At 36.9% G+C, this 15,113-nt stretch overlaps 1 protein-coding gene across 10 annotated transcripts in view; it reads left to right on the top strand.

The window, feature by feature from the left end:
- The window catches only part of COBLL1 (cordon-bleu WH2 repeat protein like 1), a 160,247-nt gene that overhangs the window by 84,985 nt on the left and 60,149 nt on the right, over positions 1-15,113 (top strand). For all 10 annotated transcript variants that reach the window (XM_017548177.2, XM_017548170.2, XM_037745695.1 and 7 more), the window contains one exon: positions 14,115-14,303. In XM_017548177.2, the coding sequence (XP_017403666.1) occupies positions 14,115-14,303 (189 nt within the window). The remainder of the gene's footprint in view (positions 1-14,114; positions 14,304-15,113) is intronic.

Below are 15,113 nucleotides of genomic sequence, written 5' to 3'. Positions count from 1 at the left end.
TATTATTATTATTCTTTGAGAAAGATTCTCACTGTTGCCCAGACTGGAGTGCAGTGGCATGACCTTGGCTCACTTCAGTCTTGACCTCCTAGGATCAGGTGATCCTCCCACCTCAGGCTCCCAAGTAACTGAAACTATAGGCATGAACCACCATACCTGGTCTAATATTTAATTTTTACTTTGTAGATATATTTTCCTATCCTATATCTTGGTCTGTGTTGGTGGCTCCTTGAGAGAAAAAGACCCAGACAGGTGTGTGTATATATATGTAAAATTCTATTCACTTATATTTTTGCATTTTCTTATGCAAATTATATCTCAGTAAAAATATAAAGGAAAAGATCATTTTAGTTTCTTTCATGAGAATTTTCCTCTTTGATAAAAGGAAGCAAAAATATAACAGGGATTTAAATTTGGAAAACTTATTACTAAAATTTTGGACTGCTTTTAAGATATGTTATAGTCACTGATCCTGAGATCTTGAGTTTACATAATTATGAATGACCTAGGTAGCAACCTTTAGGCATGCATCAGAGTTTATAAAGTTCCAATGAAGCTATATCATTAAGTCTAACTGAATATTTGTGGTGTGCTAGGCATTATACCAGACCAGTGATTCTCAAAATTGGCCGCGCTTTAGAAACTCTTGGGGAGATTTTAAAAAATCCTCACAAACCAATTAAATCAGAACCTCAAAGTGATGCCTAGATCTCAGTATTTTCTTCAGTGTAGGTGAGTCCATTGTGCAGCCAAGTTTGAGAACCATTGTACTAGACAATGAATATACCTCACCCATTTAACCCTCTCAGCAACCTTGAGAGGCTGAAAATGTTATTCCAGTTTTGCAATTGAAATTCCAGTGAGATCAAATGACCTAATAACTAATTACTGCAGACTCAGGCACAAACCAAGTCTAAATCTTGATTTTTATCAATAACTCTTGGTGATTAACATGTAGATTTTTTTCCTTTTTAATTTCAAGTATATATCTTTTTTCTATTGCTCTGTGCCTTTCTGAAATGCATTAATGCTGTCACTGGGAGATTATACTGTATGTATTTAGTGAGCTAGATATTTGCATTTTCTCCCTGCCATGTCACCCACATTTCCCCAACCAAAACAGTGAAAGCCAAATCATGCAACTCTTATCTAAAGCACTTATTTTAAATTTATAGATATTAGAATAAATTTATTCACTTAGAGATGCTGCTCAGGAGTAAACTATTACCCTATAAACTTTTATAAAATATATTTTGCCATTTTTTAACTATTTTAGATATATATGCAAAATGAAAAATAGAAACCAGGATTTTGGAATTGAAAATATTATTATGATATTACTAAATGTGGAAGAAATTTCCCCAGAAATTACCTGGTGATGAGTAGAGGGAAATGGAGAGAGAGAATTATATTACTTAGCATCTCAGTAACTGGCTACCATAGTGAATATTATTAAAATTCCTCACCAGAATTATTTTTAGGAGTTATGTGTTTTCTGTTGGAATACATATCTGCTTAAAATAGGAGAATAAGAGTTGCTTCATGAAGAGTTACTTGGCAAGTGAATTTGGAATATACCTCTAGTTAAAGCCAAAGGAAAATAAGTGCTGATGGTACTCACTAGCACATTCTCTCTCTCTCTCTCTCTCTTCTCTCTCTCTCTCTCTCTCATGCTGTCATATATACAGGTATGTATACTCACACGTTTGTATATGGGTATATATATATATACTATATGTATAGAATATATTTAGAGTAAGGTGAACAAAAGCTGACCCTATGTCTGTTAAAGGTCTGAAGTGATAACTAAGCTTAAGTCAGAACAACTCCTAAGATGTATTTGGGAACTACCTTTTCACAGCATAGTGATTTTTTTTCTGTATACATAAAAAGTATGGCAGGATGATAAATACCGTCCATTTGTTTACATGAATTTAAAGGGGCATTTAGAAGCAACTAAACTATCTAATTTCATTTAAGGAAATAACAGTTTTTGAGTTGAGACCTAAATTAATTGTAAAGAATCCTGTAATTACCTACATGGCCCTTTTATTGCATGAATTAGAACACAGAGCAGGTTATGTCTTTCTGGGTACATGACAACTAAATTACAATAAAGCTTCATCTACTCACTCTAACCTTATTCTCAAATGCCTGATGATACAAAGAGGTTCTATTGTGTTTCTGTGTCCTGTGTCCCATTTTACATAATTGCTATGTTCCTTAAAAGTAGTAAAAGGGGAAAATTTGAGAGAGGTGTAACCACAGAAAATGAATCAGTCTAATGAAACTGTATTTAAGTTGATTCATTTTTAGAAATTAATTGAGCATACTCTGCAAAAGGTAATGTACTAAGCAAAAACGCCAAAATTATGTTGATGGTTTTTGCCTCAAAATTTTTTTCTGGCAGATAATGTGATGTACTTTGGAAACTATGCACAGGGTATCCTGGGGTATTTCACTCCTGCATTGTGCTAGTCATTTGGCTACTTCTTTACCCTTTCTGTCATATTGTACATGCTAGAGGGAAACCTGTGTCTTTAAAAGCAATTAAAAATTTGTTTTAATATATATTTATTTCAGACAGGGTCTTGCTCTGTCACCTAGACTGGAGTGCATTGGTACAATCACAGCTCACTGAAGCCTTGACCTCCCAGGCTTAAGCAATCCTCCCAGCTCAGCCTACCAAGTAGGTGAGACTAGAGGTGCATACCACCATGCCAGACTAAGTTTTTAATTTGTTTTGTAGAGACGAGGTATTATTATGTCATCCAGGCTCTTGGGTTCAAGTGATGCTCCTGCCATGGCCTCCCAAAGTGCTTGGATTACAAGTGTGAGCCACTGCACCCAGCTGGAAACCTGTGTCTTGTCTTTGGATTTGCTCCACTTCCTCACACAGAGATGGGTGTGATAGATGATCATAGCTAATTATTGAACAAAAGGATCTACATGTTTCTGTTAAATATAGGCAGGATACTAAAATAATTTAAAATAGACTTCTATGTATAAAACGAGAGGTTCTTGGATTGCAAAGAGGATATGCTGTAAATGTAGGTCATACCAGTTGCAGTGCTTTAGAGCACAGCGAGTATGTCAAATCACCTGAAGCTGAAACTCAGGTACATGGTGTATGTCGAACTGCCATTCTTGGTCTGGCATGTGGCTCACACCTGTAATCCAAGCACTTCGAGAGGCCAAGACAGGTAGATCACCTGAGTTCGGGAGTTCGAGACCAGCCTACCAACATGAAGAAACCCCGTCTGTACTAAAAATACAAAAATTAGCCAGGCATGGTAGTGCATGCCTGTAATATCAACTACTTGGGAGGCCGAGGCAGGAGAGTTACTTGAACCTGGGAGGCAGAGGTGGCGGTGAGCCAAGATCATGCCATTGCACTCCAGCCTGGGCAATAAGAGTGAAACTCCATTTCAAAAATAAAATGAAATAAAACAACTGTCATTCTTAGTTTACTGGTTGAGTGGTGAGACTGCAGTCAGGTGTATGCTGGGGTTCAAGTCTCTGCTGGGGAGAGATTTGCTTCCAAGCTCACTCTTGTGGCTGTTGGCCTGAGATGTCATTTGCCACATGGGACTCCCCATAGGGCAGCTGGATTCTCTCAGAGCAGCAGGGTACCTAAAACAACACCATAGTTTTTTGGTAACCTAACTTCAGAAATGACGGCCCATCACTGTTGCTGCATTCTATTTATCGGAAGTGAGTCAGTAAGTCCAGCCCACATTCAAAGAGAGGAGATTGCACAAGGAAGCAAAGTCAGATCATCTTAGAGGCAGCCCACCATGGTAAATGTATTTCATTAAGCTGAGTATATAAACATGTTATCATTTTAACATGTAGTCAACATACAGTAATTATTAATAGATATTTAATACCTATTACTAAGTCTATGGAACACAGTGTGTATTTTACACTAATAGCACTTCTCAGCTCAGATGTTATATTTTCATTAGAAATACCTGATCTGTATTTAGATGTCATGAAATTTATACTTAAATAAATAGATTCTGGGTCAGCACGATGGCTCACACCTGTAACTGCAGCACTTTGGGAGGCCAAGGCAAGTGGATCATTTGAGGACAGGAGTTCACGACCAGCTTGGCCAACAAGATGCGACCTTGTCTCTAGAAAAATTAGCTGGGCATGGTGATACATGCCTATAATTCCAGCTACTCAGGAGGCTAAGGCATGAGAATTGCTTGAACCCAAGAGGTGGAGGTTGCAGTGAGCTGAGATCTCACGACTCCCCTCCAGCCTGGGTGACGGAGTGAGACTCTGTCTAAAAAATATAAATAAATAAATTCCCATACTCGAGTTGTCCCAGATATACTTAAACATTTTCCAATGACTGAATCAATTATAAGTTTTAAAGTTCAAATTAAAACTAAATAAACTAAAACTGTCGTCCCTCAGACACACTAATTATCCTTCAGGTGCTCAATAGCCACATGGCTGCCACAGTGGACAGCAGAGTCCCAGAAGGCGGGTAATGACAAGGTACTTGGAAGAAGCAGGCAAGTAGTATTTAAGATAATAGAAATCTCTGTATTTTTGTGTGCACCTTGGAGACAGAGATTTAAGGTGGCAGAAACATGGGATATAATTGATGTGATTTTGGATTATTGGTTGGACTTGAGTGGAGGTGCTATGGGGGCAGAAGTCTGAAGTGATGAATGGCTTGTAGTAGGGAGTTGGTATTCCAGGTGTTGAAATGTAAAATAATTGAGTGTGGGAGACTGAAACGAGAGCTTTTCAAAATTTTCCTTTGAGTTTGCCATTCTCTTCGTCATTTTTTCCTAGTGTGAATGCCAAGAGAGTGAAAAGCACTTGGAAATGGATTCCATTTTCCAGGCTTCCATTTCCTATGAGCCTCAGAGGAGACCCTTTCCTCACCAGTAGCAGAAATGTTCTCAGCATAGGAAGAACTCCCTGGGAGTGGGCGTCCTGTCCGTGTGACTCTTTCAACCAAATGGTACTCGTAAAGTAGTGCAGCCACTGTGCCCTGACCCTAGTCCCAACTATCTTGTCTCCATTTCCAGTCTAAACAAAATTGTGCTTGAATATTTGTATGTTAGAAGTAAAGGGATATAGGATCACTTCGTTCAATACCTGTATGTTGTAAATGAGAAAATGGAAGAACAGAGAAATTACATGACTTACTTATGGTAACTCACGTGGCCATTTAGAATATTCCTAGGCCTTTTGATGTCCACTATCTTGTTTCTCCAACCTCAGCTGGGAAAGTAGCTGTCTCAGTGGTAGGGCTGGGGTATGGGCACATCTGGCATCTGCGTTCCTGTTTAAATGTTGAGGCTTATTTAGATGGCCCTTTCTAGGATTATTGGAGGGAGATTTGGTGGATTTTTATTTGTAGTTGTCCCATGTTCTCTTGCTTTGGGGCAAATGTCTTAAACGTTTGTAAATCCTAGCTAAATGGCAATGGTAACTGCCTCATAAGATTAAATGTAGACAAAAAGCACCTGTACAGGACTTAGAAGATATTCAATAACCACATTTGTTTTTCTCAATCACTAGTTGACTTTTGCTCCTTTACTTTTTGTTGTTTATTTTGAGGAATGTTTAAGCTCTCAAATAAATGATGTAATGTGGTAGTAAAGAGCACTGACTTTAGAATTAGACACCTTGGGTTTAAATTTCAGCTCCACCGCTTACTGGCTAAGGAAGTTTGGGCAAGTTCCTTAATCTCTCTGCGTGTCACCTTCATCTGGAATGTGGAGGTGACAGCACTTGCTTTATATAGTGTGGTAAAGACATGAGTTAGTGCAGATAAAAAACATTTTCTAACAGACAGTCAACACTCAAGGGTTAGCTGCTGTTGATACTGTATTAAAAACTATTTTACCTTGTGTCCTTTTGGCACTTACCATTGGGACATGACACTAGCATTCCATAAGTGCTTGCTTTGATGTGGAGAATACCCACTGCCTCTTTGCTTGGTCCATTATACAAAGTATAACTGAAAGATGAGTCCCATTCTTAAAAATGAAAAATTAGATTATTCTTTTCTGATATTAATCATGATCGTCATTGGTCAGAGGAAGCTACAGATGAAGCTGTTCATTCTTGTCCCACAGATTATATGGCTTGAGGCAAATTACTGATCATCTGGGCAAAATGAGGGAGCCTTCTTACCATTCTAGAATTTTGTCAGTCTCAATTTAATCCCTACCCCCTTTTTTCCCCAAATAGGAAAAGCATTTAGAAACTTCCTGAGGATTGAGTTGTTTTACCCATGTGGACCTCTTTGTGGCTTATTTAAATGTTAGAACTTATTTAGATGGCCTTTGCTAGGGTTATTGGCGAGGGGATTTGGTGGGTTTTCATTTGTGGCTGTCCCATGTTCTCTGCGCTTTGGGGCAAATTTCTTGAACTTCTGTAAACCCCAGCTAAATGGCAGTAGCAATGGCCTTGTAAGATTAAATGTATACCAAAAGCACCTTTTCAGAATTTAGCAGTAGATATTCATGAATGACTTTACACCTCTGGCTACAGAATAAGTTGACTCTCAGCAACACCCCCAAGGTTTTGCTCTCCTATAAACCCATTAAACTAATATGACCTCCCCTCCTTTTCTTCCTCAATTAAATTCTTTAAAATGCTCAGAGAGAACCCCAGCTTGTGCCAGTTATAGTTCTAGGTGCCAGCAGAGAATGACACAGACCAGGTCCCAGACCTCCAGGAATTTTGGTTCTGGGGCCAAGTAATAAACAAGGAAATCAGTAAATGAGCAGGATGACTTCAGATAGTGATAAATGTGATGGGGACCAAGCAGGGCTATGTGAAGGGTGGGCCACAATGGGTGGGAGTGGGCCTTGGTACCTCTTAAGTGGTTAGAGAATACCTCTAAGAGGAGGAAATATTTTATCTGTATTCTGAATGAGCTCAAGGAGCAGGCAGTTTGAAGTTTTCTGATTAAAAGCATTATGGGCAGTGGGCAAAGCTATGCAAGCCCTTGGATGTGAAGAGACTGGGTTTATTTCAGGAAAGGAAGAAATGCCAGTGCGAATTACACAGGGCATTGAAACTGGGAGTGTGGAGAGGGAAGCTGAGATTGGCTCAGTGGTTCTCAGACTTTACCATACATCAGAATCACTTGGAGGGTTGTCAAATGTGGATTGTAAGGCCCTGCCCTCAGTGTTTCTGATTATGTATGTCTCGGGTACTGCAGCCTTACATTTTGCATTTCTAAGAAGTTCCCAAGTACTACTGCTGCTGCTCTGAAACTATACTTTGAGAACCACCAGGCTAGCTCATCTGGGGCATGTAAGCCAAAGAAAAGAATTTGCGTTCATCAATGCACTGGAAGGCCAGTAAGGGATTAGAGAGATGTGATCTGATTTACATATTTTTTCTTGTTTTTCTCCCCCACTGACCTAATCCCATACATATTTAAAAGATCACTGTGACTACTACAGAGAAGAATAGATTTTAAGGAACAAGAGGAGAAACAGGAGAGACCAGTGAAAAGGCTATTGAAGCAGTTTGGGCAAAAAGAGATGATGCCTTAATTACCAGGGTGGCAGCAGGGAGCTGGTGAAAAGTACAGAAGCTCAGGATATGTTTTAGAGTTTAGATCCCAGGGACTTGTTCATGGATTGGAAATAGGAGGTAAGGGACAGAGAGGAATTAAAATAGGCCTGCTTGAGGTTTTATTGCTTGAGTTAACTGGGTAGTTTGTGGAGCCATTTGTAGAGATGGGGAATCATATATGGGAATAACATAATAATAATTAGAGATAAAGAAGCGAATCATGTTTTGGTTATATAACATTTGAGATACCTATGGTACATCTAAATGGAGATAACCATGAGATTATTGGGTATAAAAGTCAGAACTCAATAAGCAAGTCAGGGTCGGAGATGTGAGTTTGACAGCCAATGACATATAGTGATATTTAAAGCCATGGAGTTTTATGAAATCACTTGGAGGTGGGGGTTGTAGAAAGAGAAGAGAAAAAGGCTGAGAATGGACAACGCTGGGGTGCTCAACATTTAGAAATCAGAGGAGGTGAGGATGGAGTGACTGAGGAGTGGCAATGAAGAAGGAAGAAAACAGTAGATTGTGTGCCCATACAAAGAAGCCGAGGGAAGAGAATCCCTCACAGAGGACTTGAGCAGCTGTGAAATAGTGCTCAGTGTGACCAAGATGAGAGATAATTTTCTGTGATTTGGACCTTCATAGGTCATTGGTAACTGTGAGAATAAAAAAGTAATGTTAAGAGTCACATAATGTTTCGGGTTTCTCCTTGTCAATTTTCATTACTGCATATCTTTTCAAGCCCTTTTGTCATATTCACTCTTTGAAATTAGGTTCGTCAAGAAAAGAGAGCTTTTATTGTTTCTAATTGTATTCCCTTGAGCATATAATACAATGTTATGCCCACCTCTGAACAAATCTTATTTAATAAATTATTGTGTTGTTTCATTAAACCCAGACAGAGAAAATGAGAAATTGTGTTGAGAAATTGGTCTTCAATTTATAATTGTAATACATAGTTTAGGGGCCATGAAAACACTGCCATTTATTTTGAAGGACTGCCTCATCAACACTTACAATAAATCCTATGTTTGATAATACTTTATGCTGAGAGAGGGTTACTGCTAAATTTATTTTTGGTCCTTAGACTGCAATACTTTAAAAGCCTATTGTTAAGACTGATAATTTGTTCTTATATTTTTGTCTTGAATATTGAAGCCATATTTCTGTATATAGCTTTTCTGAATGAATCTATAAAAATACTTCATAAATACGTTAAATATAGCAAACTGATGAGATCCCATTGTAGTTGAGTAGCTTATTAAGGATGTAAGTATATCTTTGCTTTTTCAGATCAAGACTAGAATTGTGTTTTGCTGAGCTCTTTTATTCTCACTTTTTATCCATTTTAAGGATATTATATTTACAGTAATGGAGTAATGATTACAATGGGCACATGATTTTGGAGTGTCCTGCAAATCAAAATGATAAAAGACCAATCAGCAATAGAAGTAGGACACTAATTGAATTATGTGTTAAAGGGAAGTTCTGATATTTTCAAAATACATTATCGATTAATGCAAATTTTGCCTTAATTTTCATTAAGTATATTAATATTAAGTATAATATTGAGGTAATTATAATAAAGCAATGATTTACACAAGCAATAACTTAGTGGCTTGTTATTTTTAAGCTTGAATAATGAATTTTTGCCCTGATGTGGGGGAGTGTTCTTATTATAAATATCTTTCCAGTATAACCTCCTCTCCACCCACCCTTAGTGAAATTTGCTATTGTTTACTGTTAAGGGTAAAAGCCTCTAAAAAGTAGACACTAATAGTCAAACAAGGCCACTGGTGAAGAAAAGCGTATGTGAAAATCTATTTGATAGGAAAACTGGCTCAGGCATTCCTGTTTAAAAGGGGTGAGGAGGCTTCAATGGCAGTTACTATGATTTTTTAATGTTTAAATATTTTTTAAGATGTAGTATTCTTAAGTATAGTTGTTATTGAATGTTGTTACTTTTTTCTCTTTATTTTTTATTATTAGAATTTCCTATATTTAGATTATAATACACACTTGATTGTTTTCACTGTACTTTTAACTTTGGGTGAAAATTTTGTTATTACTTCAGGGTCTGTTTTCACTGTACTTTTAACTTTGGGTGAAAATTTTGTTATTCCTTCAGGGTCTCTGACCACAAAAAAATAGTATTAGGAGAGTTGCTTGTAGGTAACGATATCTTCAAAATTTTGCTGGTGACTAAAAGGTCAAATAAGTTAAAGTCTTAAAGCTACTTAGGAATCAGGCCAAATCCAGGCTCCCACTGGTATTCTTTTCACTAGACTAGACTATGTAGCAAGCAAGCTAGATAAACACATTCATAAATTTAATGTGTATGGACCACAATTGGGAACTAACATATAATTGATCCTACAGGCTCTTCTTATCTAAATTCTACTTTTCTTTCAAGACCTGAGTCTCTTGTCTCTTTGAAGCATGCCTTGATCCTGCTCCCTACCCCACACAGCTGGGCTCAGCTGTTTTTTTGACCTAAATTTTCAAAGTTACCATCTGTTTGATGACCCTTCTTTTTCCTTTTGCATTTGTTATTTAATTACACATAGCATCTTCTCAGGTGTATTGCTCATTCACTGTGGAAGGATCTTGATCTTATTAACATTGCTTTCCATTTTTCAGAAAAAAAAGTAACAAATATATTATTAAATTGTGTAACAACTGGAGATATTAGGATGTTTTTCCTAGAAATCTTGTGTAAATGGCAGGGTGTGGTGGCTCATGCCTGTAATCCCAGCAGTTTGGGAGGCTGAGGTAAGAGGATTGCTTGAGCTCAGGAGTTCAAGACCAGCCTGGACAACATGGCAAAACCCCATCTCTAGTGAAAATACAAAAATTAGCTGGGCATGTGCCCTGTAGTCCCAGCTACCCAGGAGGCTGAGGCATGAGAATTGCTTGAACCTGGGAGGTAGAGGCTGCATCGAGCTGAGATCTGCCATTGCACTCCATTCTGGGCAACAGAGCCAGCCACTGTCTCAAAGAAAAGTTCTGTGTGAATGGTTTTTCAACTAGTGCTTTTTCCTACTTTCCCTGTCTTAAAAGAAACTGCCTTACGTAGAGTGTTTAGAGATGGATTTTCATCACAGACTCAAACTACCTAAGGAAGTAAAACCGTCACACACATAGACATCACAACTGTGAGTCAGAGTTCATTGCGGTGTGCAGTAGACAGGGAACACTTCCCCAGAATTGCCAAGTTCTCAGTTATCCCTTGCTAATAAAACCAGTGTGTATTTTTCATTCATCTTATAAAAAATAAAACATAATCAGTTATTTTTTTTAAAATCCCAGACAAGTAATGCTGATATAAAAATTCATTTTATTTTGTAGTTGTAAGGACTCTTTTCCTTCCCAATTTTAGGCTTAGATAGTACATCTTCTGTGGAAAGTAGTCATTGAATTCACTCTTTCAGCAAATATCAGTGCCTACTATGTGGCAGGCATGGTCCCAGAGATTCTGTGCATTTGTACATGTGTGGACAAGGTGGTGGAGGCAAGTCCCTACTCTCATGGAATTCATTACCCTTTAATGGAAGGAGACATGATAAGTATGTTGCTCATTAACCCTGTGGCCAAAAGTAAAGCAGAGAGAGAGAGAGAGAGATGAGGGTGTTAAGGTCAGGAGCAGACTCTGTAGAGGGCCTTGCATTCTAGATGTGCTCAAGGAGAAGGCAAGAATCCTGAGATTGGATGCAGTGAGCCTAGGGAGACAGTCTTAGGTAAGAGACTGGAGAGGCAGGAAGGACCTATTACAGATGGTCCCCTGCTTGCAATGGTTGGATGTATGATTTTTCAACTTTACCGTGGGTTTATCAAAATGTAACCTTATCATAAATTGAGGGACATCTGGATTTATGATCATTGAATTATGATTTTCTGATTCTGTGATTGGTTTATTGGGGATATTTGGTATATTTTTGACTTATATTTTCCATTCCAGTTGGATTTATCGGGTGGTAACCCCATTGTAAGTAGAGGAACATTTGTATAGTACCCTAGATCTTTTTCTGGTTGAAGTAGGAAATCTTTGGAGAATGTGGGAAGTGAGGCAGTGATCTGACTTGTATTTTATTTCATTATTTTATTTACCTGTTTATCAACACATTCAGAGAAACTTGTGTAGTACTGTAATGAACTGTAGAAATGATCCCTGAAAGTTTAATCTTCTAACTTGTATTTCAAGAAGATCGCTCTGGTTGCTATGTTGAGACTAGATTACGAAGTGACAAGGTTGGGAGCAGGGATATCAGTTGGCAGCTTGAGCAGAGGTGTTTGGTGATCCTTGTTGCTGGTGGATTCTGGGTCTATTTATGGTAAAAAGCTGGTGGAATTTGTAGGTGGATTGGATATATGTTTGTGAGAACCAAGATTTTTGACCTGGACAAATGAAAGAAATGTGATCGGCTGAGATGGAAATACCTGGAGAGTCTTTTTAAAATTCATTTTTGTTGCTAATACCAAAGGAACTTTGTCTTTTGTTGTACTTTCTGACTAGTTTTTGCTGATATTTATGTAGGCTATTGACACTTTAGAATATGAACTTTGTAGCAACCCACCTTACTGAATTATCTTACTTATAAAATGTTTCAGCTGATTCACTCATTTCTCATCTCTTTGACTTCTCTGTGCAACTTTATCAAACCATTGAGTTCTAAAAAGTACCATTTTCTTTTATGGCTGTATTCACTTTCCTTTGCCTGAAATATCAGTTATTTCTTGCCTTTGCTATGTGTTTCTACACAGTCTTCAAAGCCCAGCTCACGTTTCCCATCTGTAAAACATTTCTGGCTTCCTAGGAAAGTTACACTTTATTCCTGTGACCCAAAGCTGCAATCTCTGCATACCTGTGTTAGAGCAGTCATCAAATTTGATAGTATTTTGCCTGCTTGTCAATTCTTTGGGGCTATGAACCGTCAAGAATAGGAACTGAGTCTTGCTCATCTTTACCTTTCCAAAATAAATATTTGTTATACATGAGTGGTCAATTTCTGAAGATTTAAAAATTGAAATTTGACATTGGGGGGCATTTTTCTTTACACAGAGTTTTATTAGCTTTTATTCATTGTAATAATTTTTAAAATGTAGTTTTGTTGCTCTTGTAAAATGAGTCTTTTCTGAAGTACAATATATTTCTATTATTATACCACTAAGAGTCAAGGGCTTGTTATTTTAGTAAGTGAATTTACAGTGTACAATGAAGCAAGGAACCTTGCTTCTGTCTTTTCACGATGAGTCATATGTTAAAGGAGTTGGAGTTATGGGACCTTAAATTTTGAAAATACCAAATGGGTGGATGTTACATATTAACTTATAAAGAAGCCTTTTGATCTTGTTTGGTTCCTATGTTTGCCTAGCAAATAAAAATAGGAGGAATTTAAATCTATATTTTTCTGAGTGGAAAGGAGTAGTATTCATTGTTCTAAAACCAATTAGCCTTTTATAAAAGTAATATTTAAAAAAATTTATTTGACAATGTTTTAAATAAAAACATAAATTTGTCATTACTTATAGTTTATTTTCACATTTTATTTTTTTCAACCCATCAAATCATTGAATTGGCCTATGTAAGTTCAGAATGTCTCCTATTTCTGATATGTTAGGGAAGAAGTTGTCTTGGTGATGCAAAAATATTTATTAGAAAATTATTTGTAATGTTTTTCATTGAAGTAGATATTTATCAAACAACCCATCATAGTTCATTCCTAGGTATAGTGGGAAATACAGCCATCCATAGCATGCTTCTTTCTTGCTTGCTTTCTTTGAGATAGGGTCTCACTATGTTGCTCAGGCTGGACTCAAACTCCTGGACTCAGTGGATCCTCCCACCTCAGTCTGCTGAGTAGTGGGAATCTCAGCCGTGTGCCACCACAACTGGTTAGCATGCTTCATGCTTCTTTTTTTTGCTGGGAGTTATAAATGTACGTAGAGAGATGAAACTGGTGCCCAGAAAAAAATATTTAAAAAGTTACATCTATGGAATTGGTTGTATGTGATATATCAATTCAAAGAAGGAAGAAATTTTGTGGAAGGGATAGTTTGGGGCAAGTGGGGTGGATTTAGCTAATATTTGAAGGATAAGGTAGGGTTTTTCTGAATAGAGAGGCCAGAACATACTAGATCAGAAACAAATAGGGTGAAAGGCCCAAAGGTAAGAGTTATTATGAAATGAGAGAATGAGATACTGATCTCTATCCTGAAACAGTAAGGATTTTTGTAATTTATCTCATCAAAGAAATTAAATTATCCTCTTGGCTTGCTATAACGAATACACGGTAAATATAAAATTTATTTATCATGTTTCTTTTTATTTCCAGGAAATGTAGGCATTGTATTCAAAACAAAATGCTGACTGGAAACGGAAAAAATTCCTAATTCCACCATCCAACACTAACAGTTAACACCTTTGAACATTTTTTCTAGTTGAGAAAAACAGATACATATGCATTTTGGAGTTTATAAAATTAGATCGTATTAAAAGTTTACTTTAAAAACAAAATATATTTTGTGTTTTCTTTATATTTTAGGAGAAAACCAAAAGCCAAGGCACCACTTCCTCCAGCTGAGACCAAATACACTGATGCCTCTTCAGCTGCTGATTCTGTAGAATCCACCGCTTTCATCATGGAACAGAAAGAAAACATGATAGATAAAGACATCGAACTCTCAGTGGTTCTACCTGGGGATATTATCAAATCTACTACTGTTCATGGCAGGTATGCTGGAGTGAATGAAATATCAGGACCTCCCTTTCTTATTCCACCACTGAAAGCCTCTGTAATATATATCTTGATGTTTGCTCTTTGACAAAACACTTCATTTATCACTCTGTTTAGTTACCTGTTAAAAATAAAAGAGTGCTAAAATGGTGGCAAAATTTTTCTACCAATGTTTTAATATCAGTGCTATAAATTCCATAAGCCCAATTAAATGACTCTTGAAATTTGGAACCATTTCATATTTCATTAGTTATTTAACAAGTTTTTAAAAATAAGCCTTTCCTGAAGGAATGGCCATCGGTTATATTGATTTTGTAAACCAAACTAACAAAACAAGCCCAGTGACCCCTAGGAAACTCCCATCCTTTTTTTTTTTTTTTTCAAATTGTTCTTCCCACTTTAAGCTGCTTCTTTAAATTTGAGTTTACAGAAGTTAATAATTACTCTAAAAATATAATACTTTCTTATTTATCAAAACAGATCTGTCTATAAATTAATTGGCAGGGTTTTTTTATTTCATTGAATGATTTAGTTAATTTATTTAAAATCTGGATGAGTTAAGTAGAAAAGTAAAATCAAAATTTATCCCAGCAAAAAGGAAAGATGTGATTTAGAAGACTGATATGTTTAAATACTTTTGTGAAAATTGGAAAAATGGAACAAAGCCAAGTGTAATTTTCCATTTCACTTTGAAGTGGAAAGTTACATGAACTATATAGACTTGGTCTTGTTCTTTCACCTTCAACTGCCTGTTTGTTATCAGGAATCCTCTTTTAGAAATTTAGGCTGTTTTGACCTTAGCAGAGC

Source organism: Cebus imitator, unplaced genomic scaffold (assembly GCF_001604975.1).
Source record: "Cebus imitator isolate Cc_AM_T3 unplaced genomic scaffold, Cebus_imitator-1.0 Scaffold10, whole genome shotgun sequence".
In the NCBI taxonomy this organism is placed as follows: Eukaryota; Metazoa; Chordata; class Mammalia; order Primates; family Cebidae; genus Cebus; species Cebus imitator.
The sequence above is the reverse complement of the archived record's forward strand: the minus strand, read 5'-3'. Positions and strand labels throughout refer to the sequence as shown.